At 50.7% G+C, this 25,689-nt stretch overlaps 13 protein-coding genes across 13 annotated transcripts; 7 read left to right on the plus strand and 6 right to left on the minus strand.

The window, feature by feature from the left end:
* Nucleotides 1-264: 264 nt before the first annotated feature.
* N7447_000135 (glycoside hydrolase family 35 protein) lies at nucleotides 265-3,636 on the plus strand (the record flags this gene model as incomplete). Its single annotated transcript, XM_057224411.1, has 7 exons — nucleotides 265-399; nucleotides 454-530; nucleotides 590-892; nucleotides 958-1,339; nucleotides 1,394-1,528; nucleotides 1,585-2,257; nucleotides 2,312-3,636. 7 exons carry the CDS (start codon nucleotides 265-267, stop codon nucleotides 3,634-3,636), a joined length of 3,030 nt encoding a protein of 1,009 aa, XP_057088427.1.
* A 459-nt stretch (nucleotides 3,637-4,095) lies between these two features.
* Nucleotides 4,096-4,761, plus strand: N7447_000136 (uncharacterized protein; the record flags this gene model as incomplete). The annotated part of the gene is made up of 1 exon (XM_057224412.1): nucleotides 4,096-4,761. The coding sequence occupies one exon, from the start codon at nucleotides 4,096-4,098 to the stop codon at nucleotides 4,759-4,761; it is 666 nt and encodes a 221-aa protein (XP_057088428.1).
* Nucleotides 4,762-5,467: 706 nt separating this feature from the next.
* On the minus strand, nucleotides 5,468-5,820 carry N7447_000137 (uncharacterized protein; the record flags this gene model as incomplete). Its single annotated transcript, XM_057224413.1, has 2 exons — nucleotides 5,468-5,734; nucleotides 5,803-5,820. The coding sequence occupies 2 exons, from the start codon at nucleotides 5,818-5,820 to the stop codon at nucleotides 5,468-5,470; spliced, it is 285 nt and encodes a 94-aa protein (XP_057088429.1).
* Nucleotides 5,821-6,795: 975 nt separating this feature from the next.
* Nucleotides 6,796-7,709, minus strand: N7447_000138 (DNA-directed RNA polymerase core subunit RPB5; the record flags this gene model as incomplete). Its single annotated transcript, XM_057224414.1, has 3 exons — nucleotides 6,796-7,321; nucleotides 7,444-7,526; nucleotides 7,614-7,709. 3 exons carry the CDS (start codon nucleotides 7,707-7,709, stop codon nucleotides 6,796-6,798), a joined length of 705 nt encoding a protein of 234 aa, XP_057088430.1.
* Nucleotides 7,710-8,005: 296 nt separating this feature from the next.
* bfr1 (putative nuclear segregation protein (Bfr1)) lies at nucleotides 8,006-9,725 on the plus strand (the record flags this gene model as incomplete). Its single annotated transcript, XM_057224415.1, has 3 exons — nucleotides 8,006-8,116; nucleotides 8,277-9,443; nucleotides 9,498-9,725. 3 exons carry the CDS (start codon nucleotides 8,006-8,008, stop codon nucleotides 9,723-9,725), a joined length of 1,506 nt encoding a protein of 501 aa, XP_057088431.1.
* Nucleotides 9,726-10,300: 575 nt separating this feature from the next.
* Nucleotides 10,301-11,977, minus strand: N7447_000140 (putative integral membrane protein Pth11-like; the record flags this gene model as incomplete). Its single annotated transcript, XM_057224416.1, has 2 exons — nucleotides 10,301-11,537; nucleotides 11,607-11,977. 2 exons carry the CDS (start codon nucleotides 11,975-11,977, stop codon nucleotides 10,301-10,303), a joined length of 1,608 nt encoding a protein of 535 aa, XP_057088432.1.
* Nucleotides 11,978-12,701: 724 nt separating this feature from the next.
* N7447_000141 (histidinol-phosphate transaminase) lies at nucleotides 12,702-14,113 on the minus strand (the record flags this gene model as incomplete). Its single annotated transcript, XM_057224417.1, has 3 exons — nucleotides 12,702-13,752; nucleotides 13,818-13,985; nucleotides 14,034-14,113. The coding sequence occupies 3 exons, from the start codon at nucleotides 14,111-14,113 to the stop codon at nucleotides 12,702-12,704; spliced, it is 1,299 nt and encodes a 432-aa protein (XP_057088433.1).
* A 2,476-nt stretch (nucleotides 14,114-16,589) lies between these two features.
* On the minus strand, nucleotides 16,590-18,471 carry N7447_000142 (class I adenylate-forming enzyme family protein; the record flags this gene model as incomplete). The annotated part of the gene is made up of 5 exons (XM_057224418.1): nucleotides 16,590-16,966; nucleotides 17,052-17,155; nucleotides 17,209-17,303; nucleotides 17,369-18,117; nucleotides 18,180-18,471. The coding sequence occupies 5 exons, from the start codon at nucleotides 18,469-18,471 to the stop codon at nucleotides 16,590-16,592; spliced, it is 1,617 nt and encodes a 538-aa protein (XP_057088434.1).
* A 369-nt stretch (nucleotides 18,472-18,840) lies between these two features.
* N7447_000143 (class I adenylate-forming enzyme family protein) lies at nucleotides 18,841-20,825 on the plus strand (the record flags this gene model as incomplete). The annotated part of the gene is made up of 5 exons (XM_057224419.1): nucleotides 18,841-19,162; nucleotides 19,231-19,991; nucleotides 20,056-20,150; nucleotides 20,202-20,326; nucleotides 20,419-20,825. 5 exons carry the CDS (start codon nucleotides 18,841-18,843, stop codon nucleotides 20,823-20,825), a joined length of 1,710 nt encoding a protein of 569 aa, XP_057088435.1.
* A 745-nt stretch (nucleotides 20,826-21,570) lies between these two features.
* On the plus strand, nucleotides 21,571-21,879 carry N7447_000144 (nuclear transport factor 2 family protein; the record flags this gene model as incomplete). Its single annotated transcript, XM_057224420.1, has 1 exon — nucleotides 21,571-21,879. The coding sequence occupies one exon, from the start codon at nucleotides 21,571-21,573 to the stop codon at nucleotides 21,877-21,879; it is 309 nt and encodes a 102-aa protein (XP_057088436.1).
* Nucleotides 21,880-22,499: 620 nt separating this feature from the next.
* Nucleotides 22,500-24,444, minus strand: N7447_000145 (class I adenylate-forming enzyme family protein; the record flags this gene model as incomplete). The annotated part of the gene is made up of 5 exons (XM_057224421.1): nucleotides 22,500-22,939; nucleotides 22,999-23,120; nucleotides 23,176-23,270; nucleotides 23,334-24,055; nucleotides 24,132-24,444. 5 exons carry the CDS (start codon nucleotides 24,442-24,444, stop codon nucleotides 22,500-22,502), a joined length of 1,692 nt encoding a protein of 563 aa, XP_057088437.1.
* A 352-nt stretch (nucleotides 24,445-24,796) lies between these two features.
* N7447_000146 (protein fluG) lies at nucleotides 24,797-25,186 on the plus strand (the record flags this gene model as incomplete). The annotated part of the gene is made up of 2 exons (XM_057224422.1): nucleotides 24,797-24,952; nucleotides 24,992-25,186. 2 exons carry the CDS (start codon nucleotides 24,797-24,799, stop codon nucleotides 25,184-25,186), a joined length of 351 nt encoding a protein of 116 aa, XP_057088438.1.
* A 66-nt stretch (nucleotides 25,187-25,252) lies between these two features.
* Nucleotides 25,253-25,668, plus strand: N7447_000147 (uncharacterized protein; the record flags this gene model as incomplete). The annotated part of the gene is made up of 2 exons (XM_057224423.1): nucleotides 25,253-25,475; nucleotides 25,544-25,668. 2 exons carry the CDS (start codon nucleotides 25,253-25,255, stop codon nucleotides 25,666-25,668), a joined length of 348 nt encoding a protein of 115 aa, XP_057088439.1.
* Nucleotides 25,669-25,689: the final 21 nt, after the last annotated feature.

The raw sequence follows: 25,689 nt of genomic DNA on the forward strand, positions 1-25,689 counted from the left end.
ATATACCGTAGTGGAGCTCCCCACACATGCAACACGGAGCATCCGGGGGACACCCCTAAACTTGTCTGGGGTAAATGACGAAAGCTTTGGCCTGGAAAATGGGTCATTGCTACAGTATAGCAATTGCATGTTGAATTGTGTTAATGACCCGAGTATCCGTACTATATGAATGGCGCAACCCCTGCATTACAAGGAAATTGGACTTAATTCCTGCGTCTTTCTCTCCCTAGCACCCCCCTTCACCCCCGTGTGAATTGTCAAGACATGAGGCTCTCGTACTCTTGGACAATTGCTTATCTGGCAGCCCAGGCTGCTGGTGCTGCCATTAGCCATTCCTTGAATGGGTTTAGTATCACCGAGCATCCCGATCCAGTCAAGCGGGATTTACTCCAGAAATATGTATGTTGGGTTTAAGTTTTGGATTTGGATGGTGTTGACAAGTACATCGCTTAGGTCACTTGGGATGACAAGTCTCTCTTTGTCAATGGAGAGAGAATCATGATCTTCAGTGGTGAAATTCACCCATTTCGGTAAGTTGAAAGCATCAATTCGCGTTCTCCAAGCAGTATGCTGATCAAGATTTCTGCAGTCTGCCTGTGCCATCTTTATGGATTGATGTGCTCCAAAAGGTCAAGGCTCTAGGGTTCAACTGTGTTTCTTTCTATATCGACTGGGCTCTGCTGGAAGGTAATCCAGGTCACTATACTGCCGAGGGAGTATTTGCTCTAGAGCCATTCTTTGCCGCCGCCAAAGAGGCTGGCATCTATCTTCTGGCCCGCCCTGGTCCCTACATCAACGCTGAAGTATCTGGTGGTGGTTTCCCGGGATGGCTTCAGCGCGTGAATGGAACTCTGCGAAGTAGCGCCGAGGCCTACCTGAAGGCAACGGACAAGTATGTGACCCTGCCACACCGCAAGACTGGAAGCACCATGAATACTGATATCGTGAACTGTGCAGCTACATGGCCAATGTCGCCGCAACGATAGCCAAGGGTCAAATCACCAATGGGGGACCTATCATTCTTTTCCAACCCGAGAACGAGTACAGTGGCGCATGCTGTGGATACGAGGATTCCTTCCCAGACGGAAATTATATGCAATACGTGCAGGACCAAGCTCGCAATGCTGGAGTTGTTGTGCCTATCATTAGCAACGATGCCTGGGGTGCCGGCCATAATGCTCCTGGAACCGGCGAAGGAGAAGTGGACATCTATGGTCATGACAACTACCCTCTTGGCTTTGACTGCGTAAACCCTTCTGTTTGGCCAGCTGATCTGTCCACTGATTTCTATAAGACACACATGGAGCAGAGTCCTTCTACCCCATACGCTCTGGTTGAGGTAAGATATGATGGATATTTCCCATGTGAATTATCAATCTAACTTGGAGTATAGTTCCAAAGTGGTGCTTTCGATCCCTGGGGAGGTGCTGGGTTCGCCGGGTGTGCTGCCTTCCTGAACCATGAGTTCGAAAGAGTGATCTATAAGAACAATTTCAGCTTCAAAGTTGCAATCATGAACCTGTACATGGTATGTTCCGGCTCTCCCGTCATACCTTCATATTTACCAATTCTAATCTTCGATAGATCTTTGGTGGTACCAATTGGGGTAATCTAGGCCACACTGGTGGCTACACATCCTATGATTATGGTTCCCCAATTACTGAATCTCGCAACATCACCCGTGAGAAGTACAGCGAGCTGAAGCTGATTGGAAACTTTGTCAAAGTGTCACCGGACTACCTTCTACTAACACCGGGAGAGTTGACCACTTCCAAGTACACCACCTCGCCTGATCTGGCCGTGACCCCCCTGGCCGGAGGCGACAACACAGCTACTTCCTTCTTTATTGTCCGACACTCCAACTATGCGAGCCAAGCGTCCGTCGACTATAAGCTCAAGATTCCTACTAGTGCGGGTCAAGTGACTATTCCCCAGCTTGGCGGCAGCCTTACTCTCAGCGGTCGTGACTCCAAGGTTCATGTCGTTGACTATGATGTAGCAGGCACCAACATTCTCTACTCTTCGGCTGAGGTGTTTACCTGGACAAAGTCTGATAAATCCAAGATCCTTGTTCTGTATGGTGGCCCTGGGGAGCACCATGAGTTGGCTGTCTCTTCTAAGTCGAAGGCCTCGGTTGTTGAAGGGTCATCGTCGAGCATCACCACTAAGCAGGTGGGTAAGGCTGTTGTTATCGGCTGGGATGTCTCCACCACTCGCCGTATCGTGCAAGTGGGTGATTTGAAGATTCTTCTTCTGGGTAAGTGCTTCCTCGCATACCGCCCTGCTTCATAGTACCTGACTCAACTACCAGATCGGAACTCTGCATACAACTACTGGGTCCCTCAGCTCCCAACTCAGGGCAAAAACCCTGGCTATAGCACCCAAAAGGCCGCTGCATCTTCTCTCATCGTCAAGGCTGGCTACCTCGTGCGGACTGCTTATGTGAAGGGCAATGACCTTCATCTCACTGCTGATTTCAACGCCACCACCCCAATTGAGGTGATTGGCGCCCCGTCCAAGGCCAAGAACCTGGTCATCAACGGCGAGAAGGCGCATATCAAGGTCGACAAGAATGGAATCTGGTCCAGCAGTGTCGCTTACACAGCACCGAAGATCAAGCTTCCGGATCTGAAGAGTCTGAAGTGGAAGTCTATTGATTCCCTCCCCGAGCTCCAAGCTTCGTACGATGATTCCAAATGGGTTTCGGCAAAACCCTTCACCAAAAACAGCGTCACTAAACTCAGGACTCCAACTTCACTATTCTCCTCTGACTACGGCTTCCACGCTGGAACATTCCTCTTCCGGGGTCACTTCGTCGCAACCGGCAAGGAGAAGACTTTCTTCGTGCAGACCCAAGGTGGCAGCGCATTTGGCAGCTCTGTATGGCTGAACGAGAACCACATAGGCTCATGGAGCGGGATTGACGCTGACGCCAACCACAACGGAACCTACACGCTACCAACCCTGAAGAAGGGCAAGTCGTACGTGCTCACCGTAGTCGTGGACAACATGGGTCTAAACGGAAACTGGGTCGTCGGCGAAGACACATTGAAAGTCCCCCGCGGAATCCTGAACTACGAACTGTCTGGCCGCTCCGCGAGTGACATCACCTGGAAGCTGACTGGCAACCTGGGCGGCGAGGATTACGAGGACCAAGTGCGCGGTCCGCTCAATGAGGGTGGCCTCTACGCCGAGCGTCAGGGCTTTCACCAGCCCAAGCCGCCGACCCAGAGTTGGAAATCCAGCAGTCCCTTCGATGGCATTTCGAAGCCTGGAATCAACTTCTACAGCGCAAGCTTCGATCTGGATGTGGAGAAGGGATGGGATGTTCCTATGTACTTTAACTTCGGAAACTCCACCTCGTCGCCGGCTTACCGTGCCCAGCTCTATGTTAACGGGTACCAGTACGGCAAGTATGTGAGCAACATTGGTCCCCAGACCAGTTTCCCCGTTCCCGAGGGTATTCTTAACTACCGGGGTACCAACCACTTGGCTTTGAGTCTGTGGGCGCTTGAGTCGAAGGGTGTCAAGTTGGAGAGTTTCGATTTGATTCATACTACTCCTGTGCTGACGGCGCTGGATGAGGTTAAGCCGGCGGGACAGCCTAAGTATAAGAAGCGCAAGGGGGCTTATTAGGTGTTTAATGAGATAAATAGTTCAGATGAGAGTATGCCTTATAAGAGAATAAGTGCAAGACCAAACAGAAATGTTATGAATATAATGTTCCTAATACTCTAGGCAAATAGAGCGAAGTATGAAAAAGTTAGGGCTTCCAACTCCACTTCTCCGCAGATCCCAGCCACCCCCAACCTCCTCTTATCTTCTGCCTTCGCTGTGACATTTACTCCGTACAGGCATTTTTCTTTCCTTGGGCTTTTCAATTGTTCTTAATAATATCTTCCTTGTACTCCATATTTCCAACAAAACCCACTCCGACACCGCATATGCCATCAAACCCCACAAGCGCATCTCAGCTGGCAGACTGACCTCAAATCATCCATTCGCTCGAATCAAAATACGAAACCCCTCACACAATCACCTCGACATCTACGCATCCTCCCAGTCTCAAAACCAATAACCAAACAACCAGACATCATGTCAACCCACCCTCTCGATGGCCTCGGCCTCGACCTAGACCCAACCAAACCCAATCTCAACGCAAGAGATCTAAACCCAAACCTCCTGCACACCGACACCTCCCTCCAAAAACGCTATACAACAATCTCAATCCCCTCAACCTACGGACGCATAAACACAAGTCCCGCGGCAGGTACCGTAGTGGGCATCGTACTGGGCAGCGTAGCAGGCTTCGTCCTGCTAATGTACGTCCTCTTCCTAGCGGTGAACCCAGGGGGCATCGCGCGAGGTGGAGTCGCAGCGCCAACCTCATCCTCAATATCGATGTCGATGTCTATGTCGATGGACGACGAAGAGATTGTTGAAGTGCGCAATCGACGCGGGTCATTGGCCGGTGGACGGCGACGACGCGACGTCATCGAGGTCACTGAGGAGCGGGATACTTTCCGTGATAGTTATCGGCGTCGGCCTTCGTCGAGACATGATCGGGTTGTTGTTGAGGAGTCTTTGGCTACTTCTACGTCCGGGGAGATGGATGGGGATGTTATTGAGGTTGAAGAAGAGGAATCTAGTGCGCCTTCTGATATTTCGCCGCGTCCACCGCGGAGATCCAGAAGGGGTGGGGTTAGGCATGTTGATCCCCTTGCCTATGGCGGGGGAAGTGATTATAGTAGTCAGAGGTGATTGGGGAGGTGTTTGTTACGAGGCTTGGATGCGATACCCTTTTTATGTTTTATGTTTTATGATTTATCTCTTTATTGATTGATGATGCTGGGGATAATGGCATGGATTTAATGCTTGTCTTGTCTTGATATTGCGCATGTATTTCCCCTCAAGTCGTATCTATTGGATCTACTTAATCTATAAAACTTCTTAAAGTTGTTTTAGGACTGTACTGTTGGATAGCAGCTGAAAAGGATGAATTAGGTAGAACATAGTATACCGGTTCGAGGAAGGGTGAACAAAAAGTAGGATAGAGAATAGAATTGTAGTATAATCGATGCCAAATCCAGAGGACCTAACCTTGGAAGAACGCCTGTCCTGTTTTGCGCCAGTGATAAGTAATAAAAGTGAAGGATATATACGGAGGGAAGAAAAAAAAACAAAACCCAGCATTCACCAAACAGTACCAAATCCCGAGTCAAAAGCCACAGGAAAACGCCAGCCTCTATCTCTCGAGATTTTCTCAAGAGTGCAGCATGTGCATGGCATGGCGAGTGGACAACGCATTCCAACACCGGCCAAAAATCAACCCCCAGTAGCGTAGTCGCGTATTAAACGCCAAGACCAAAAGTAGGTCTAAAACAAGATATCCAAGCAGCAGCAACAAGCCATGGCAGCCATGATACCCGCGCAGATACCACCTGCGCCACCGCCGGAGTTCCCGCGGTCATTGGCATAGTAACCCTGTTGTTGTTGAGGGGGGGTAGCCCTGGCCCTGCTGCGGGGGGTAGTACATTGGCTGGCCCTGGGGGTAATAGCCCTGCTGTGGTTGTTGTGGCTGACCATAGCCTTGCTGGGGTGGGTAGTAGCCCTGCTGTTGGGGCTGGCCGCCACCGTAGTATTCGTTCGCGGCGCCGGGGCTTTGGCCTTGCGGTGGCGGGTAGTAGGGGCCGGCGTCGTGGGCCTGGGCCGGGTAGGAGGGTGGAGGGCTTGTCTGCAGGAGATCAATTTTAGAATTTATGTTTAAGGATCGTTTGCGATTGATTGCTTTTGAAAACTTACGGGCTTGTTGTAAGACATGGTGGGAATTGAAGGTGGAGTTCTCGGGAGATGTCAGGCTTAGTGCTGACTTGGGGAGATTGCGCTGAAAATGTGGATATGGGATATTTTCTCTGCCTGATGACTTCTATGAACTCGAACCCCGCGAACGGTAAGGAGAGAGAGGAGATCGAGGTAATAGAAATAAAGAGGAAGTGCCGGAATCGAGAAAGACTTGCAGTGGCGCAGTTTGGGGCTTAGTCAACCGATTCCCTGGGTTTTCCGTTCCAAGATTTTATACTTACGCGGCCTCGTCTTAAGTTGTTACCAAGAATAATGATATTTAGATGGGTTGCTTCATTAGAAGGATATACATATGTTGTATGGAATACGTCCAGGAAATAGAGATGTCTTGCTAGATATCCTTTCGATGCTTGTCACTCTAGGTCAGACGGCAAAATACCAGACTGTTCCATATATAACTAGGGACATGGGCATAGTCTATCACCTAACCCGACTCGAAATGACAGCCATTCATAGATTGGATTCATCTAGACATACAAAGACACAGCCATTATGTAAAATCACAGGCAACCCCCCATCGCAATCCCCCAAAGCAGGAGAAACTTCGCGCCTGTACGCCATGCTGCCCATAATACAAGGGGGAGACCAAAACTTTTTTTGTGTTTGTTGAATGTGAGTCAATGAGAAAAAAAAATAACTCCCAAGTGTCCACTTCTGTAGCTGCTCTTTCTTGACTGCCAATTGGGTATTTCCTGCAGAGCCGCGTAGTATGGAAAGCGGTAATATCGGAGACAGTGAAGTGGACCCGATGCAATTCGAATTTGCGAGGTTGAGGTTCACAGGAAGCGGATTTTTTTTGACTCTCTGGGTTTGCAAAACCCCCAAATGAGAGAAAAAGAAAAAAAAAAAGAAGAGAAGGATCTAGCATCGGTCTATGCTGAAGATTCGTATATCAATCTTCCTGTCCCATTCTTAGCAACCTTGTTACGCAACTTAAATAACCCAGCGGTAACTGGCATAGCGACCTGCAGTCTCAGACTTGCGGATGATCTTAACGACCTGACCACGGCGCAAACCAAGATAGCGGGCGACAGGATCGGAGATCTGTATGCGGGGCAGCTGGGACTCCTTCAGACGGTAGCGCTCGAGAAGCTTGGCCTTTTCCTCGGGGCTAAGCAGGACGTGCTTAGGGACCAGCTCGTGGCGGGTGATGTTGACGAGCAGATCCTGTTCCTGGAAGTGCTCGCAGATGCGGCCGGGGACGCCGGAAAGCAGGCGCACGGCAGAGGGCGAGATGGGTGTCTGCGTGATGAAGATACCAGTGTGGAAGTTGTTCTCATCGACAAGATGGTTGAAGGCGCGCACTTGCTTGGTTCCGACACCTGAGGAGTCGGGGCAGAAGTCGACATAGATTGTGCCACAATCGGGCTGGGGGTTCGGGTTTGCTTTGCTGGGCAGCGCTGTGTATTTCAACTTCATGGTGTCGGTGGGGCGGGCTTGGATTTTCATCTTAGTGCGACTGTTGTTGCGGAACGGTTTGTTAGTGATGTGTGCTTCTTCAATTATGTGTGCCGGCATTGCTTAGCTCAAGTTTTCACTCTCTCAAGACAATGGGACGGTGGAGGCAAGGATTTTGCATACTCAGGGTAGCCCAGAGGGTCAGCATATTTTGCGCGGAAGTCTTCTAGCGGGAGTACCAGCTCGTTATCAGACACTTCGTAGCCCTGGTGTGTCGCCGATGGTTAGCCTTGGGTAAATGGGCGTTATGGGAGAGACACTGAGAAGTCAGGGACTCGATCTGAAGTGCCTACCCGATCAGCGAGCAGTTCATAGACTGTTCTAAAGGTGCGCCAGAGCCGAGTCATCTCGCGCTCGGCCTCCATGGAGTGTGCTGAATCCCCATCCATAATGGAGTGAGTAGTGGACTAGATTAGAAAAGGAAATAAGTGGTTATCCCGTCAAGAGAGCAAAGAAAAAAACGGGTAGAAAGAGCTCCGGTGGAGAGATAAAGGTGAAGTCGAAAAATCGGCGGGAACTTTCTGCCAGCGACACTTAAGCGGAGAAACCGACCGAACCATTTTAATTATCTCAAGTTTCCCCTTTTTAGTTTCCTTTTGGTCTCGTTGGTCTATTTAATCCCTTCAGGTTCCTCAGAAGGCAATTCTTCCTTCTCTGTCTCTCTTTTTACATTCAATTCGTCGCAATGGCTGCCACTGATGCGGAGCGGGTTAAGCCCACCAAGCCCGATGAGGCCGCCTACAAGGCCAGTCTCGCTGAGGCTGAGAAGGAGCACACTGCTGCTCAGGAGAAATTGGTACGGAAGCCTTTCTTTTTTTCTTCTTGGAATTGTCACTTGAGCCTTCATCTGACTCTGGGTCGCGGGGATGATCCCGACCCACTCTGATTGTTGATTGTTGTGTTCATTATTTACTTGCATACCATGTCCTCGGGCCAATGACTGATATGCGCAACAGAACCAAATCAAGGCCAAGTTGGACAACGCAAAGCCGAACAACCAGGATTCGCCTACCGTTAAGAAGCAGCAGGAGCTGCGCGCCGAACTCTCAGCCATTCGTCAGAAGCAGTCCGGCTTCAAGTCCAGCCGGTCCTCCACCCAGGAGAAGATCAATGCCCTGGATGCCAACCTCAAGGCCCGCATTACCGAGCAGAACAACTCTCGCGGACGTCTGTCTTTCAAGAGCGTCGAGGAGATCGACAAAGAGATCGCCCGCCTCGAGAAGTCGGTCGACTCTGGCACCCTCCGCCTGGTGGACGAGCGCAAGGCCCTCACCGAGGTCTCCAACTTGCGCAAGCAGCGCAAGAGCTTCGCCGGCTTGGACGAGGCACAGAAGGGCATTAACGATATCAAGGCACAGATCTCCGAATTGCGCAAGACCCTCGACAACCCCGAGGCCAAGGCGCTGAGCGACAAGTACGCCGAGATCCAGAAGGAGCTCGATGCCATTAAGGCCGAGCAGGACGCTGTCTTCAAGAATCTCAATGCTTTGCGCGATGAGCGCACCAAGCTGCGTAACGAGCAGCAGGAAAAGTATACTGCTATCCGTACCATCAAGGACACCTACTTCAAGGCCCGCCGTGCGTACAAGGAGTACGAGGATGAGGCCTGGCGTGTGCGCCGTGAGCGCCAGAAGGCTGAGCAGGAGGCCTTCTTGCGCGAGAAGCGCAAGAAGAACGCTGATAAGAAGCTTGAGGAGGCCTCGCAGCTTGCCTATGCCGACGAGATCCTGACTGCACAGGGTCTGATCCGTCACTTTGACCCCGCCTATGACTTTACCGCTCTGGGTCTGAACGAGAAGAAGGATGAGGGCAGCAACTTCCGTGCCGGAGTTGGCCGCACTGTTGAAGCCGCCGAGATCAAGGGAATGAAGGTCGTGCGCAAGAACGACGAGGAGGACTACTTCACCGGTTCCGGTGGCAAGAAGGGTAAGAAGGGCGGCAAGAAGGGCGGCGCCGCCCCTGCTGAGAGCACCAAGTTCAACATGAATGTTGGTATCATTGAGGATTTCGCCAAGGTCAAGATCGACCCTCCCATGAACCAGGCGGATGTCCCCGCCTCCGTGGAGAAGCTGGCTGCCAAGATCACCGAGTGGAAGAAGAACCAGGCCAGCAAGACCGCAGAGGTAAGTTTTATTTTTTCCGAAGTCGATTGTGATCAGTTGCTAATGAACCCGCAGAACATCAAAAAGGCCCAGGAAGAGATTGCCCGCATCGAAGAGGAGGAGACCAAGGCCAACGCCCCCGCCCCCATCCCCCAGACCAACGGCCGGGCCACCGATGCTGCCAAGAAGCCCGCTCAAGAGAACGGCGCTCCCTCTGCTGAGGCTGAGCTGGCTCAGGAGCACGATGCCGTGGCCGACGTCGAGGAAGAACTCAAGCAGGCCTCGATCGAGGAGAAGGCATAAATTCGAGGTTATCCGTACATGCTCAATGCGTCAACTTATACACGAAGTCTAGCGTTTGTCTAGCATTCTCTCTGCGCCTTTTTTTTTATTTTATTTTTTGCCGTTTGGTTCTTGCATATGCATTATATCTGAGATTCATAAATGGACAGCTGGTTGTTTCCCAAATTCATATAATCGAAGCCTTTTTATTTTACCATTCAACTTCCAAAGGACTCTAGGAGAAAGCCCGATCGTGCTCTCATCATGTAATTGTATTGAATTAACTCCCCAAAGGGTTATTTCTCAGTATGCTGTAGATGTATGTAGATAGTAGTTATGTAAGGGCACATTATTAGCAAGCCAGAGTCATGCCCGAGGGATTGGAAGTATCCAACGGATCTCGGGAGGTAACACCACCAACGCCAACGCTGATAATCGCAAGAGGGGGAATAGAACAGGAAGCAGTATACAGTAAACAAAGAAGAATATTCCACAGGAGACAACCAGTCTCACCCCAAGTCCAAGAAAAACAAAGGAAAAAAAAAACCAAGGGAAAAATGCCATCACATCATATCACGTCACATCGTATAAAGTGGTTAATGATCAGGCCGCGATAACAACCCACCAACATCATGAAGCTCAACATGAGCATCGATCGTTAAATCCGAAGAACCAGACACCGAAACCAAACGAGAACCGAAAGCCGCCGCAGGAAACGGCAATTCCGCAGGGCCAGAAAGCGGCGGCCGAAGTCCAAACGTCGCACGCGGGACCACAATCCCCAAATCTTCCAAAAAAGCCCTACTCCCGCCGCTTCTCCAACGCGGCACGTTCTCCTCGGTCTGGGCACGCACATGACCAGACCCAGACTCGGGTAGTGCTCTTGTCAACAAACCGCCGACATCTGAGAAGGAGACGCGTCGCGGCACCTCTGATGTCGGTGAGATTTCGCGCGGGGACTGGTTTGTGCGTAGGTACTCGCGGGGCGAGATTTTAGGCTCGAGACTATCTGTTGTGGATGTGTGATCGTCGTCTGAGCGACGGGTTGTTGCGAATGACCATGCTGGATCGAGGGTTCCTGTTCGTGCGACTGCTAGTGGGATGTGAGCTGGTGGGGCGACAGGTGCTGGTCTGGGTAGACGTGTTCCGTCTGAGGATCCTGGGATGGTGTAGATATCTGGGTCTAGACGGATGCATAGACCTGTTGCGAGTTCGGAGTCTGAGCCCCATTGATTTTGCATGACGGTGTTTCTGCGGATGTATGATTTGTCCATACTTTCGGAGACAGAGGCTGAGCCTTGTGCTCGTTTGTATTTTAATTTCTTGAGGCCGCGGTCTCGGACGAAGGAGCCTATGACTAGGACGTTTGAGACTGCTGTTGCGGCGAGGATTTCGAGGGAGGCAAGGAGGGAGCGATATGGTTGGGAACCGTTGTGTTCAATTACTGAGGGAACGCGGTAGGTGGTTATGGCGACCAATATCAGGGATAGACAGAAGAGGATTGATAGGGCGAGTTTGCGCCTTAGAGGCATTTGGGCCATGAGGATGATGGGTACTGGGATGGCCACGAGTAAAAGGTCGGTGATCACGTCACAGGATCCCATTGTTATTAGGTTGATATACCCAGTGCGGCAGGTTGGGCCTGGGTCTGGGATGACCTGCCAGTAGTGGCTAAAGGGTTGGCATTCGGATAGGGTTGCGATGACCACGGCTACTAGGGTTGAGAAGAGGAAGAAGGAGATGAAGCGGAGGAAGAAAGTTGTTGACCGGCGCCAGGTCAGCCCTGTGACTCGCTTTAAGAATTCACACACCGTCACTTTGGCCGTCCAGATGCTATAGTCGTCGGTGGTGAGTCATGTTGAACTAGATCCAAGGTGAAGACGAGGGTGCATTGTATCTTACAAGATAGCGTAGAATATCCGCGCAGCAAGAACCAGCTTACTGCCCAGCTCTCTATTCGAGATCTCCTTCTCTGTCAGGCCTGTGGTGGTGGTATTGTTGGTCCCCAATATGAGAACAAAATGCACCAGGACCATGCGAATCAACAGGGGAATAACACTGATCATCATGACCTTGTCCTCGGTAAAAAAGCGTTCGACACGAATATAACGACCAAATAGGCGTACGATGATGATAATCAACGAGAATAGGGTAGCCCACCAGCTCATCATTAGGGTCGGATTGATCTCATTTCTGGTCTGTATGCCTGGCGGGGTGTCATGGTATATGCCACGCGTGACAAGTGACATGGCCGTGGAGGCCATAGAGGCCATGATGGCGAAGAAAAACAGCAAGGAAATACAGCAGTCTCTCGCAGAAAGCGATACACACGGTGCTTTACATTGCTCACACGTGCTAAAGTGTGGGGGGTAACGGTTATGGGGCGAATTGCGGAGACCAAAATGAAGGTCAGGACGATCCTAAGATCTCATCGAGAGAGAGAGAGACGGTACGTCCTACTTCGTTAATAAGTCGGGAGATATAGGGGAGGAGTTAATAATTAATATGAATAGGTTTCAAACAACCTTCGAGAGGGGAAGAGATGTTCAGATAAGCCCATATGACCACTGAAATGCGACTGGCTAATCTGGGAAACTCATATCACATTTGCTATTAAGCGTCTCACTTTAGATGCGGTGAGCGCGTAACACGTCTAAACACCACAATGAACATTCATCATACATTGACATTATTTAAATGGAGAGGTTCCCTGTTAGGAACGGAAGGAACGGAAGGAAACGGCCTTGGCTACAATCAAGTCAGTGTATAATGAATAGTATTTTAACAGAACATATAATGAATAGTATTTTAATAGAACACGTGGACTGTTACTTGTTTCGAGATAAAAGGCCCACGTTGCATCCCAAACACAGAATAGAAGATAAGCGAGTTAACAGTTATATATTCTATTTTATCTTTTTAGCCCCCAAGATCGAAATGTGACTATGTTATCTTCCTAAACCTTATGACCTCCAAGATAATTTAATAGCGCAACCCTTATCCAACCACAGCGGCCGCCGACTCCTCCCGCCTCTCCTCGTCCCGAAGGGACTTGATTCCAGCCCCAGCACGCAACCCATCCAAGACAGTCCGTAACTCCCGAAGGAATTTGGTAACCTCCGGCTCGGTACCGACCGTGATACGGAGACAGCCCTCACAGCCAAGTTCCTTTCCACGGAAGCGGACCACTACACCACGCTTCTCCGCCATGGCCTCGTAAGCAGCAAGCGCAGTCACGTTACTGGGTCGGCCCTCGGCGTCCAGGATCTGCACGAGCAAGAAATTCGCGTCGCTGCCGCCAAGGAACTGACCCACACCGGGAATCGCCGGTAGTTCACGGAGCAGGCGATCGCGTTGCGCGATGATCTGCGAACGGAAGCTGTGCATCACCGCCATATTTGGTGCTGTGAGGGCCGCCGAGGCCAGCGCGCTTGTCGGGCTGGAGATGTTATAAGGAGCTTTGAGGCTGTTGAGGAGACGGGCGACCTCCACGCTGGCGTAGGCCACACCGAGACGGATACCAGCCAGACCGAAGGCTTTGCTGAGGGTCTGCATGACAACTAGGTTGGGCCATTCGGTCACCCACTCTGCCAGGCTGGACCCTTCGGGCGCAAAGTCGATATACGCCTCGTCGACCACCACGATGCCGTTCCAGGTCGGGTGCTCGAGGACCTTGCGGATATCCTCTTTGTGGATCAGATTCGCTGTCGGATTGCCTGGCGAGCAGATGTAGGCCAGCTTGATCGAGGGGTCGGCTGATAGGGCCTCGTTGACTTTATCGGCTTGCAGGTGGAAGCCGTTTGCGGTGTCTAGTGGTACCTTGACGATCTCGACATCGTTCACCTGCGCGCTGACGCTGTACATTCCGTAGGTTGGGGGACATGTGAGGATCTTGTCTTTGCCGGGGACGCAGAAGCAGCGTAGAAGCGCGTCAATGGCTTCGTCTGAGCCAACGCCGCAGAACATGTGCTCGGGGAGGAGGGTCTTTGCGGTGTGGTGGTGGGTATTGCGGAGGTTGCAGAAGAGCTGCTTCAGCTCAATCTGGTGACTGAGAGACGCATTATTAGTCCAATTGGTCTCGTAGATGAGACGCGACAGTGGAATTTCGCTCACGGATCGGGGTAGCGGTTTAGGCCGAGGAAGTCAATCTCCGGCTTGGAGGCTCCCGTGGCATTATCAGTCTGGGATTGCAATGCTCCCTCGTTGTTCAGTGCAAGACCAGGACCGAAGGCATTCTCGTTGGCGTCGAGAAGGACGTTCGTCCCATCATCTTTGTAGTCACTGACTCATTAGCTCGCTGGTATCGGTGATTCGGAAAGGGTAGCATACTCTCTGGCGCATCGGTAAGGCTGCAATGCCAGGATATTAGGACGGGCGCATGTGGCCAAATTAAAGGGAGATGAAGCCATTGTGGTGAGGAATGTGTGTTGGAGTAGAGTTGGTGGGGTACCCGGGGGGTTTTATCGGAACTCTATGAGTCAAATGCCGATCTATACACTCCGAGTCACACACTTCGAGTCACACACTTCGAGTCACACACTTCGAGTCATACATTCTAGATTACAACTAGAATATGAGGACCTGTGAGAATGGCCGTCTTTTCACCCGTAACTTTGGAGGGCGAGCCGGCGCTTCATCGCCCTCCAGTACCATCACTATTTTGCACCCAGCGCCGTTAGTCATCATCTTCCAGCCGCGGTGATATTTGGCCGTTCAACAGTCCCTTGGATTCCACCTGCCACTAAAACGACGCCGAAAATGGTATAAGATGCCTCTTCTCCCTCTCTCATGTTGTCCCAGTTCTCTTCTCATCCCTAGACTGCGACATCGCCCATGGACCCTTTTAATAAACAAAATTTTGTACCAGGTAGTAACCAAGAAACCACTACTTATCAGCGGGTACATGGTTCTATTTTGATAACAGAGATGAGGATAACCTTAAGATCTAGAAACAGCTAAGACAATTGTAGAATTAAACCAGCCAGCTAAAAGCTATGGGCCTGACAAAAGATGATCCATGCCATCAAATCTCCTCCTTTTCATCATCTTCTGCTTCTGATCCATTACCGTCGCCGAGGGGACATCACCTTCCCTTTAATCAGTCACATCTTGGACAAGTAGCCAATCATCATCAGCGAGATCCGTGTCTGGGTGATCATCTGTTAGAAGATCCAAGATTACCGCAGCGTATTCCTTCGTGGTTGCCACTGGGATGGGCCATGACCATTTCGCAAGCATATTTAGCATGTCATAAAGCTTGCCCTTGTCGATAGTATCAATGTATGGCGAGTCCTCAGGCGGTATGAGGCGTATTCCTTGAAATCCAAAATGCGGGTGAACTGAACATGGAGTTGCCCATCAAAATATCCAGCTAGGACCCGAGAGTGCCCGTACTGGTCGAAAATGATAAGCAGTGTCTAAATCAGGTATGAGCGCTATGAGGCACCAAAATTTCCATGACTAAGTAGCTAGCTTACCGGAAACATATCTTCTCGACGTGGTCGTTCCTCGCGGATTGATAGGTTCTCTTGCCACATAGAATCCAACATAGCACATGCTAGGCCTGCGACTTCATCTCTCGAGGGGCGCGAATTATCGCCACATGTACCGACATCAGCTACAGCCCATATGTAAGTCTGTTTGTCTAGTGTACCGAGTTTTTTTGGCCAACAAGTCCGTAGACTAACGGGTACCATTTTCAAAGCTTCGAACTTTTCACCTATACACGAGTCGTTGTGAGTAGCACATACCCTGTTAAAGGTCTTACTAAAGAAGAGTAAAGTAAGGAGAGTATCACCTATTTGCGCACAAAGGTAGAAACTTATCGCTAATCCAGCAGTAGTTATTGAGTATCCCGTTCTCGAAACCTCTGAATTCATCTTCGAGGTCCTTGCTTCCTTTGAACGAAAAGGCATTGAAATCGAGCGACAGGCAGTGTGGGAAAATAGCAAGGCTACCGCCACTACGGTTATTATCTCTCGTCAAATAGGATAACATCTCCTCGGCACCTCCAAAAACATCAGGGTAGAAATCATTTGCCTTCAAAAGTTCGGGAAAATCGGTGTTTGGAAGGAAGCAAGAAATAGACGAGGGTGAAACGTCGCCAGTCTCGATATCTAGATAATAAAACTGGATCCGAAGGTCTGATAGTTCCTCATCAGAGATGACTGGATTGTAGTCAGGTGAGCAGAAACATAACGATTCCGGGTCCGAAGGAACAGGACGTAGGGCTCGTAACCCAAATCTCATTGCCGGTAAGCGCAGGACGCCCCTGGCCGGTGTCTAGCTTAGGACATCCCTGATTGTCCAAGTTGAAAAAATGATCCAGGTGAACCGGTGTCCATGTTGATGATAAGCGTTAGGTTGTATGAGATAGTAGAAGGACATCAAAAATGGGTGAGGCTGTCAGTGGAAGAACACTAATCGTGAAAACGGTGCTGAAATAATGGTGACCCCTGGACGGAATTTCTAGATTCTACGTCAGAATGGAATACTAATCCTATTTCGAACATTCATGCCAAATTCGTTAAAGTAGCTGGGAATCCAGTGATCTATGGTCCCGTACCAATCTTAACCCCTAGACTCACGTAGAATGACCTTTAATATCGAGTGATACTTCGCGGTGGAAAGGTGTAGTATCGTCTTGGAACTGCTATACTTATTTAGTATCGGAACTTCGGAAAAGATGTGATGGATAAGGTTCGAAGCTTGAGAGGCCAAGGAAACAAGGAAGCTATCTACATGCAATACTAAAAAACCGTGATGAAAACGACACACTTTTATAGAGCATAACTCCTTTACAGATGTTGATCTTGCTAAAACGCAAGCTCCTTCGCGGTATCAGACAATTGATCCAAGCTGCTTATCCAAGTGAAGATTACCAGCTCACACCATCACCCAAGCCTCCACCTCAGGTAGAGACACCGATTCCGGGGGGAAAAACCGCTCGCGAGCTTTTTGGTACATGAGCTTCCCTGATACACCATGGGGAACCTCCTCCCCAACTCCCACAAGCCGGAGAAGGGTCGGAAGCTCATGCTCGGTGAGTGAATGCGCGAGATCTCGTCGTAGGGCCGCCAGGCTCAACGTGCCTCGTTCTTGGGAATCTATCGCACCGGCCTGTAAACGCACCAGAGCTGCGATATGATTGACATACTTCGGATCTGGGACCGCGAAGATGTGCCCTTCTGCCACCTCGGGGAGGTCCAGGAGAGCTTTACTGATCTTGGGCGCTGATACCCTGCCACCGAATGTGGGGATGACTATGTACAGCGTGGATTAGCTTGAACAAACCCCAGAAATAAGAGAGAAATTTCCCGGAATACTCACAGTCACATTCGACCCTACCTTCAATCTCATACACGCTGCCGTTGTAGCGGACGATATCGCCGGTGCGGAAGAACCCCTCGTCATCAAAGGCATTGCATGTACTCTTGGGATTATCCAGGTACCTGTAGACGCAAATTAGATTGTGCAAAGGCGCAGCCTGTGGCTGGGGACATACCCTGTAAAAAGCACAGGAGTCTTGACGAGCAGCTCTCCTCTGTTGCCCTCACTCAGCTTAAAGTCTATTCCGGGCACAGGTTTTCCGATAGTTCGCTAACCCCTCATTATCAGCCTCGCCATGGACAATTCTTATTCGCAGAAACATAAAAGATACCTACCTCCACGAGAGTATCCTCCCCCAACGCTTTGAACGGCGAGATCCCCATCTCCGTCCCACCATAGATAACAGTCACGCATCGCCCACCTAGCATATCTTGCCAAAACATTTTGACCTCCTGCAGCATCACCTGCCCACCAGCGGTCGCTTCGCGCAGCTGGCGTGCCCCAGCGCAGTACTCTTCCCGCTCGATGGAGGGGAGCATACTTAACTTATCGCGGTACACAAGCATTAGTTTCCGCCATATGGTCGGCAACAAATGAAGTACGGTGATCCCGCCTTGTCGCAGACGCTCCCAGATCATGTCCGCATCCACCAGATATGGCCACAGCTCAATTCGGATGCCCCGCAGAAGCATGTTGACCATCAGGCGGATGGCTCCGATATAACCTGCTGCTCGGGCGAAGAGGAGGGCGTCGGCCTCGGTCCCAACAGGATCGACGTCGGCGTTGAAGAATTGCCTTGAGTGAAGGACGCCTTTGGGTGGACCCATGGTTCCTGAGGTGAAGAGGAGAAGCGCGGTGCGCGTGGATGGGAAATGGGTCGGTTGATCTGTGGCGAACAGGAGACTTGGGGAGATGTCACCAGCGTGAGCGCTAATGGCAATGGACTGGATTTCCCGGCCGTTGGTGAGCAGGGCGCGGCGCCGGATGAACCACATGAGTTCGGCTTGCTGTGGGCTATATACGACACATGCAGCGTTGGATTTCGCGATGCGGCCGCAGGTTGCTTCAGCCGGCTCGGCTGTGGCTATATATGTTTCTTTTTAGCCACGACTGTTGTCCCAGGGGAGGGTGATTGCGGGAATATACATAAAGGAACAATCATGCCACCGAGAGACAGGATTGCCAGAAATGCCACGACAAATTCCACGCTGGCTGGGGCGAGGATTCCTATACCGATAGGTTCGCGAAGCATCTTGCTGCTATCCAGGGCGGCTTGGGGCAGTCGCTGCTGAAGGAGTTGCCGGAATCGAAGCACCCCCGACATCAACTGTCGATAGGTGATTCTAATGCCTGAGATATCATCACTGATTATGACACGGGGAGGACCATTGGCAAATTCAACCAGACGTTGGAAGAAGGGTTCGTTGGGGAAGCTCATGGTGGAATTCACCTAAATGTAGCATAGAATGGTGGGCATAAAATAAAATATGGAGTAATCAACGGCAGGAAAGATAGTATATCTCATCAATTGTTCCCAGGGGCCTACAGGCTCACCGCTGCTTGTGATCAACATTATGATCAGCTCTCTAAGGACATGAGGAGTCATAAATATAGGCTCGGATTTTTTGGTTACGGCCAAGATGATCTACATGAATACGGAGTATCCATCCATATATTGGTGGGTCTCAACGCTACTAAATCGATGATCGATCTCGGAAGTTTATTCATCTTTCGATTTAGTTTTTTCTGTCTTTCTTCCTCTGTTCACAGCTACCTTTTGCAGGACACCAAACAGCACCGCTCCATCATGCCTCGTCCTATGATCTCCCAAGCAGCCAGTCTACCCAATGATCCCTTGTTCAAACAACTGCTTCACAATTCCCAGGTCAACCCTAACATCCTGATCCATGATCCAACTTATAACAAGGATGCCACTACAGCCCAATTACTTCGCGATGTAGTGGCATTTCGGGACAAAATCCTCTCACAGCTACCCCGACACTACTTAAACCACCGAGGAAGACTCCAGACCCCGGGAGTCTATATGGCTATCCTCGCCCCCCTGAGCTACGACTTTATTGTTGCTTTGTACGCCGTCATCGCCCTAGGCGCCGCAGCCGTACCATTATGTATATCATCCATGGATATAACTATATCCCTCTCTCTCACCCATGATTGATCGTCTAACCTCCTATAGCAACTAAAGTGCTGCCTGAAGAAGGAGCCTGGCTTGTGAACAAATGCAACGCCATCTGCCTGCTCGCCCAGCCAGAGCAGATGCCGCTCGCCTCCCAGATTCAGTTCCAGGGACCAATTACCCCTCCTAACCCACTGGCACTGCCAGTGATCGCAATCCAACATCTTCCCAATTTGGATGCATCCCCTGGGCTCCCCCAGATTGACCCAGCCCTAACCTTTCCCTCCACTCAGCCAGGTCTCCTCCTCTTCACATCGGGGACCACAGGTCCTCCAAAAGGTGCTATTCTACCTCGCCAACTCTTCTTCCCGCACGTCACCCCCGACTGCACTGCCGATGACACCGCCATCGTCTATCGTGCCGTCAACGGTTTACCCGGGGTGCTGAATTTAAGCGACCTGGTCTATGTCGGCGCGCGCATCGAGCTCTTTCCTGCCGGAATTGAGCCAGCCCCGATCTGGGAGCGACTCCGCTGCGGCGGAGTCACTGTGCTAGCGGGTGCTACTCGCTTCTGGCAGGTGCTCATGACACACTACGAGGAGAGGCTACGAGCTCTACCCGAGGATGAGCGTATCCTGTATGATGAGGGAGCTCGGAATTTGCGAGTCGTGTGGTTTGGGGGTGGAATGCCCTTGCCAGTTGCGAAACGGTTTTGGCTCCGCCTGCGCGGGGAGAGGGACTGGATGGTGAAGTACGGGGCGTCGGAGTTGGGCAGGGAGGCGATGGTATTTCGATTCTCGAGCGAGAGTGCCTCTTTGAAGGTGAGAGTTCTGATGATCTAAATTGGAGCCACTCACCTGTGGACTGACTGACTGGTGAATGTAGCCGATCATTGGGCGTCCGTTGGCTGGGACTGAAGTCAAGTTGACAGATGGCGAGCATGGGGAGTTGTTGATCAAGAGCCCGACGATGATGATCGGGTATGTCCTACATTTCTTTCTTCCCGGTGAGATAATGTCTAATAATGTCAGGTACATCGATGACGAAGAACGCACGCGTGCGGCATTCGATGACAATGGCTTCTATCGGACTGGAGATCTCGTCCACCAAGATGCCCAGGGTAGGTTCGTATTTGACGGCCGTGTATCGGCGGATTGTAAGTTACCATCTTTCCCTAGTTCCGCTCGTTCTTCTTTTTTTTTTTCCTGTCCTAGTCCGAGGGAACCGGCTGAGCTGACGAATGGGTAGTCGTCCGGTTCAACGGGCTCCGCGTCTCGGTCTACGAAGTTGAATCGCATCTATGCGACCTGCCCTACATCGTCGAGGGATATGTGCTCAGTATCCCAGACAGTCGCTACGGGCATCGCGTCGGTGCCCTCGTGGTTTTAGGTGCGGGAAAAGCATCGCTGACGCTGAGGAGCCTGCGGAAAGATCTTGCCGCAGCGCTGGCCACATATAAGTTGCCGACGGTGCTGCGCGTGGTGGACAGGGATGAGAAGCTGCCGCGCAGTCCGGAGGGAAAACTGTCGCGGAATCCCGCCTTGCAGAGGTTCTTTCCTACGGACAATGATGAGTTGTCGGGCAAGGTGGAGGTTTGGGACTTGGGGGTGGAGGAAATGGCGACAAAGCGGGCGTGGGATTGGGGCGGTGTTTAAGATAAAATTCTTACTGTTGTGGATGTATCCTACTACTAGATAGGAAGGCTTCTTGCTTCCATCATGCACGCTGGATACTGGATCGTTCAGACTGTTAGACGGGGAAGGCAACGGGCTTAGGCCAGTCTGCCCACCTGAGCCCTAATTTCTCAGCCGATGATTTGGAAGCTTGAAAACTAAATACTAGCATATATTGATTTCTACCGATTACTGCTAAATCCACACTCCAGGGCTCCTTATGTCAACTGGCGTACCTTGTTATATTTCTAATATAGACTTGTTATAGACTTTTTCTACCCCCGTCACGGTATGATCAAAGCCTAGCAATTTACCTTAAATCCTTTCGGCGGCAACTCAGAAAGACAATAACCTCCCCTCAGTCACTAAGGATGTATGGACGAGGCTACCAAGCATCATCCATCTCCAGAGAGTAGATAACCCGGAATCAAGGTGCCCATGCATTCGATGGTCTTGTCTCCGGTCTTGGGTACATAAACTATCGACGTAATATTGCATAGACTCAGACTCTCGGAAAGAGACTATTCATGGACTATCGGAAGGGCACTTTCCATGACGATCAGCACATTCAACCAGTCTATTTCAAGACATTTTCCCTTAACCCCCAACAAACAAACCACCATCAACAAAAGCACCAGAAACAGCAGCTGCGTCAATCCTTCCACCGCCTCTTGGACTCTCTCTCGCCTGAAATGTGGGTGGAAACTTCTATACCCCAGACTGCACAATGCAATTCCTCAGCCAGCCACCAGTCCACGGCCACGAAGCCATCATCGCACATTTCCGGCGCCAGTTCGCCCGGCTCGAGAGCATGAAACATACTATACGGCACGTTGACGTCACGCACGAGCGCATCTACCAGGAAGCCACGGTAGCATACGTCGTCAAAGGGGATCCAGAGCAGCGGCCAATTGAAGCGCAAGGCCTTGCGGTGTTTAGAAAAGGAGTTGGGGAGAGCCAGATTAGTTTCTTCACCGTCTATTTGAATTTGGAACCATTGCGGGAGAGGATGAGAGGGGTGTTAGGGCCGGTTTGATCACCATGTACTGGTCTCAGAGATACGAGATGCACTATCGTAGACATCGTCTATAGCCGCAAGCATCATGTATAGTATTGTACTGAAACGATAGACAAACAGATCGGCAGATAATATACTTAGAAGAGGTACAAAAACGTAGGATCTCAAGCAGCGGTCAATTAAAGTACAAGGTCTTACAGTGGTTGGAAAAGGAGTTACTGTAAGGGATAGATTAGGTTCTTCATTGTCTATTCCGTTGATTTAAAGCCATAACGGGAGTCGATATTTATTCCTAGGGATACGACACATGTCTTAGGCATCATCCACAGCCGCAGGCATTATGCATATTCTGACGAAATGATAGACCGCAGATCGGGTAATATGTGAGATCGAAAACATGTGTCGATCGTGAAATACTCTTGGCCGCATGATCTGCGGCCTTATATGCACCAGCTATATTTATCCTTCAATGTACCGTATTGTAACATTCAGTAATTGGCACTGATTCACTAGATCATGATTTAAATTCCGTAGATCTTACTGAATTAGAGAGGCTCAAGGTTTCCCCTTAGTAGATTTAATTTGCTTTCATTGCTTGATTTTCGAGTTATACATGCACACTACGTATATTCCACCCATCACATCGGCGCCCCAGCCCAATCCCACACCCGATTGGCACTCATCCGACACACCGACGGCCGCGCCAGCCACATCTGTACCGTCGCATCCGAGCAGCATCCATTTTCGCCCACGGGAAAAAACTCCCTTACAGCGTCCCGGCGGAGGATCTTACCTGATATCGAGCGTGGGATGGTCTCCTCCTGTAAGAATCGCAAAGCGGTGGGCAGCATAAATGCGGGCATCTTGTCGGCTAATTGCTCGCGTAGATGCGGCAGGTCAAACGTGGCTGGCTGAGGGTCAGCGTTGGGATCCTGTATGAGTCGGATTAGGGCGGCGGCGCGGTATCCACAGCGTTCGTCTGGCATGGCGAGAATGTAACCTTCCCTTACTCCTGGGAGTTCGTTGAGCTGCTTTTCGAGGACGGGGATAGGGATTTGATAACCGTAGTATTTTATGACTGTGATCGTATAAGTAATTAATGCCGGAGATGACCTGTAAGGGCTGCTGGTCACTCACAGTCTGTTGAGGCCCGGCCATGGAAGAAATAGTCATCATCTTCTCGCGACACTAGATCGCCCGTTTGGTAGAACCCATCGTCTGTAAAGACGGCTTTAGTAGCGGCAGGATTATTCAGATAGCTTCCGTCTGGGTCAGCCGGCCTATTAGTATAGCACACTGGGCGATGATACGTACTGTGTGAATACGTTCGGGCTTTTGATCAGTAGCTCCCCATGATCCCCTTCGGAAAGCTTTATAGTCGTTCCTTTCGCCGGTCGTCCAAGGTAATTCTAAAGAATCCAGAATCCAGTTAATTCTATCCTTCCCGGAGTCCAGAAAGTATGTAAACTCACATTCCGATTCACTCCCAGCCCGTTCTTTGTGATAAGACATATCCTCCCCAGCTCTGTCGCGCCGTAGCATAACTGTAACGGCCTCCCCAGGTCGCGCCAGAACCGCAGTCTCGACGGGAACAGTGTTCCGCCGGTGACCATAGCGGTATTTAAGCCCCGTAGACCGCATAGATACTCCTCCCGCTGCGCGGCTGGTAGATGGTCAAGATGTTGCTGGAAATATTCCATTAAACCCTGCCAGAGTGGGATCCCCGCAGCTAGAAAGGCGACGCCGCCTTTTCGCAGACGTTCCCATAACACGCCAGGGTCTGGACGGATGATTTCGATACGACGTGCGTATAGCGTATGCTTGACTAACCGCACGGCGCCAACAGTCCACAGCGAGATGCAGTTAAGATAGATCCCGGCTTGCGCCGAAGTGTAGGGCAAGGCCAGAAGGCGGCGCCCATGAACAACGCCCTTAGGCGGTCCTACTGTACCGGAGGTGAATACTAGTATACTGGGCCGCTCGACTGAGACAATCATGGTCTCTTCGATTAATGGCAGGATTGGTTGCTGAGGGTTATTGATAGAAATCGATCGGACGTGGATGTCCTGCTGCTGGCTCACGGCGTATTGCTGAATCGCAGTGGCATGGTCGAACGCACTCGACCCAGCCATTAGGACTGCGGACTGGCACTGTTTCATTAGGTGCGAAGCTTCTTCTGGGAGGATGCTCGGGGCTGCTATAATTAATATAATGGGCTTCTTCTCGAATGTACTAGTGATAAGAACCAGCGAAAAAGAGAGAGTACTCACCCAAGGGAACAACTGCTCCTCCAAGAATCAGCACCGCAAAAGCCGCCACAATGTATTCGTAATTTCCCTGGTTCAATAGGCAGACAAACGGGCGCTCCTCATGAATCATGTCCTGGTCATTGAAGAGGACCCTGGGCAGCCCGTTCAACAGTCCCTGTCGCGTGGTATATACATCCTGCAGAAACTGTTGGTGATTCGCCTCAACCCCGCAGGAGGGATCATAAAAGAAGACACCGTCGGGGGGTGACTCCTCGCAGTGCTTTAGCAACACTCGAAAATGTGGCTCGTTTGGGAAACGCAGAGTGACAGTCATTGCGGACGATATCTCTAGGAGCCAGGATGATAAACCTTGGAATAACTTGAACGTGCTGATAACGCACCAAACCACCGGCCAGCAATTTATATCAATTATAACTACGGAGTACTCAATACCGTCTGAAAACTAATTTATCGTCCTATTAGCGCGCAGGTAATCAGTACCCCATCTATATCCCCAGCGTCCTGAATGTCTCACCGATTATTGAAAACCAATGATGCATCAGCTTTTTGCTTACCACGTTTCTTGATAAAGTACCATGACTACATAATATAACTAGCTGTGCATGAGGGAATTTCAGCCCCACAGCGAGATATCTCTCAAATCAACATACCAGGAGGGTATCACCATGGCATCCCCCCAAGTCGATCAATACGCTGGGCAATTCACCAACACTGCTATCACCCTCGACGCAGCTAGTCCACTCCGCACTATTCATCCAGGACTACGATTCCTCCGTCTGCAATGGCAAGATTATTCCGGTCTCCTGCGCGCACACCTCATTGTGCCGCAGCATCTCATAACGCTAATCACCACCTAAAAGTCCGTACACATCCCGCCTATCGCCTTTCACTGCATTGTGGACAATAACATCCTCCCCGACCTCGATCCCACCGGCAATCGCTTTCTCATCCCAGACTGGACCTCCCTGCGCTTCCTTCCATCCTCTCCGTATGCTACCGCAGCTATGATCGTCGATGAACCCGTCTTCGTTCACGACCATATTTCGATATCCTGAACAGATGTCGCGGCGACGTTTCTAGCGGGGATCCTGGGTAGAATCCCCAGGTTGTGTGCGGTTTATATGCCGCTCGAAGTTTCATACGAGTGGGTTCAGCCGCATTTTGGCGGTGAGGTAGTGGCATGGGTGATGGATGATCACACGGTTCCGGTGAGGAGGATTAAGGAAGGGCATTTGGAGCTGCGGTGCGTAGATGCGACCAGGCCTTGGGAAAATGGAGTTTCTGGGCTCCAGTCGAATGGTATCCCTGAGAATCCCAAGGGACACCATGGGGATAAGGCAAATGGTGTGATGGCCGTGCAGCCAGTGCCTCTACCCCGAACCTTGGATGCTGCCCTGGATCTGCTCGAAAAGGAGGCCGTCACGTCATGGACAGCTCGGCCCTCGAGCCTTTCCTGCGGGTTAAGCGATTTGAACGGGATTCTCTTGCCAGGAAAGACCCCGAAGAAGTGCGGACAATGTTGAGCAAGCTGTTTTGAAAAATAAATTAGAAAGGTGAT

Source organism: Penicillium robsamsonii, assembly GCF_028829455.1.
Source record: "Penicillium robsamsonii strain IBT 29466 chromosome Unknown utg000001l_segment0_segment0, whole genome shotgun sequence".
Taxonomy (NCBI): Eukaryota; Fungi; Ascomycota; class Eurotiomycetes; order Eurotiales; family Aspergillaceae; genus Penicillium; species Penicillium robsamsonii.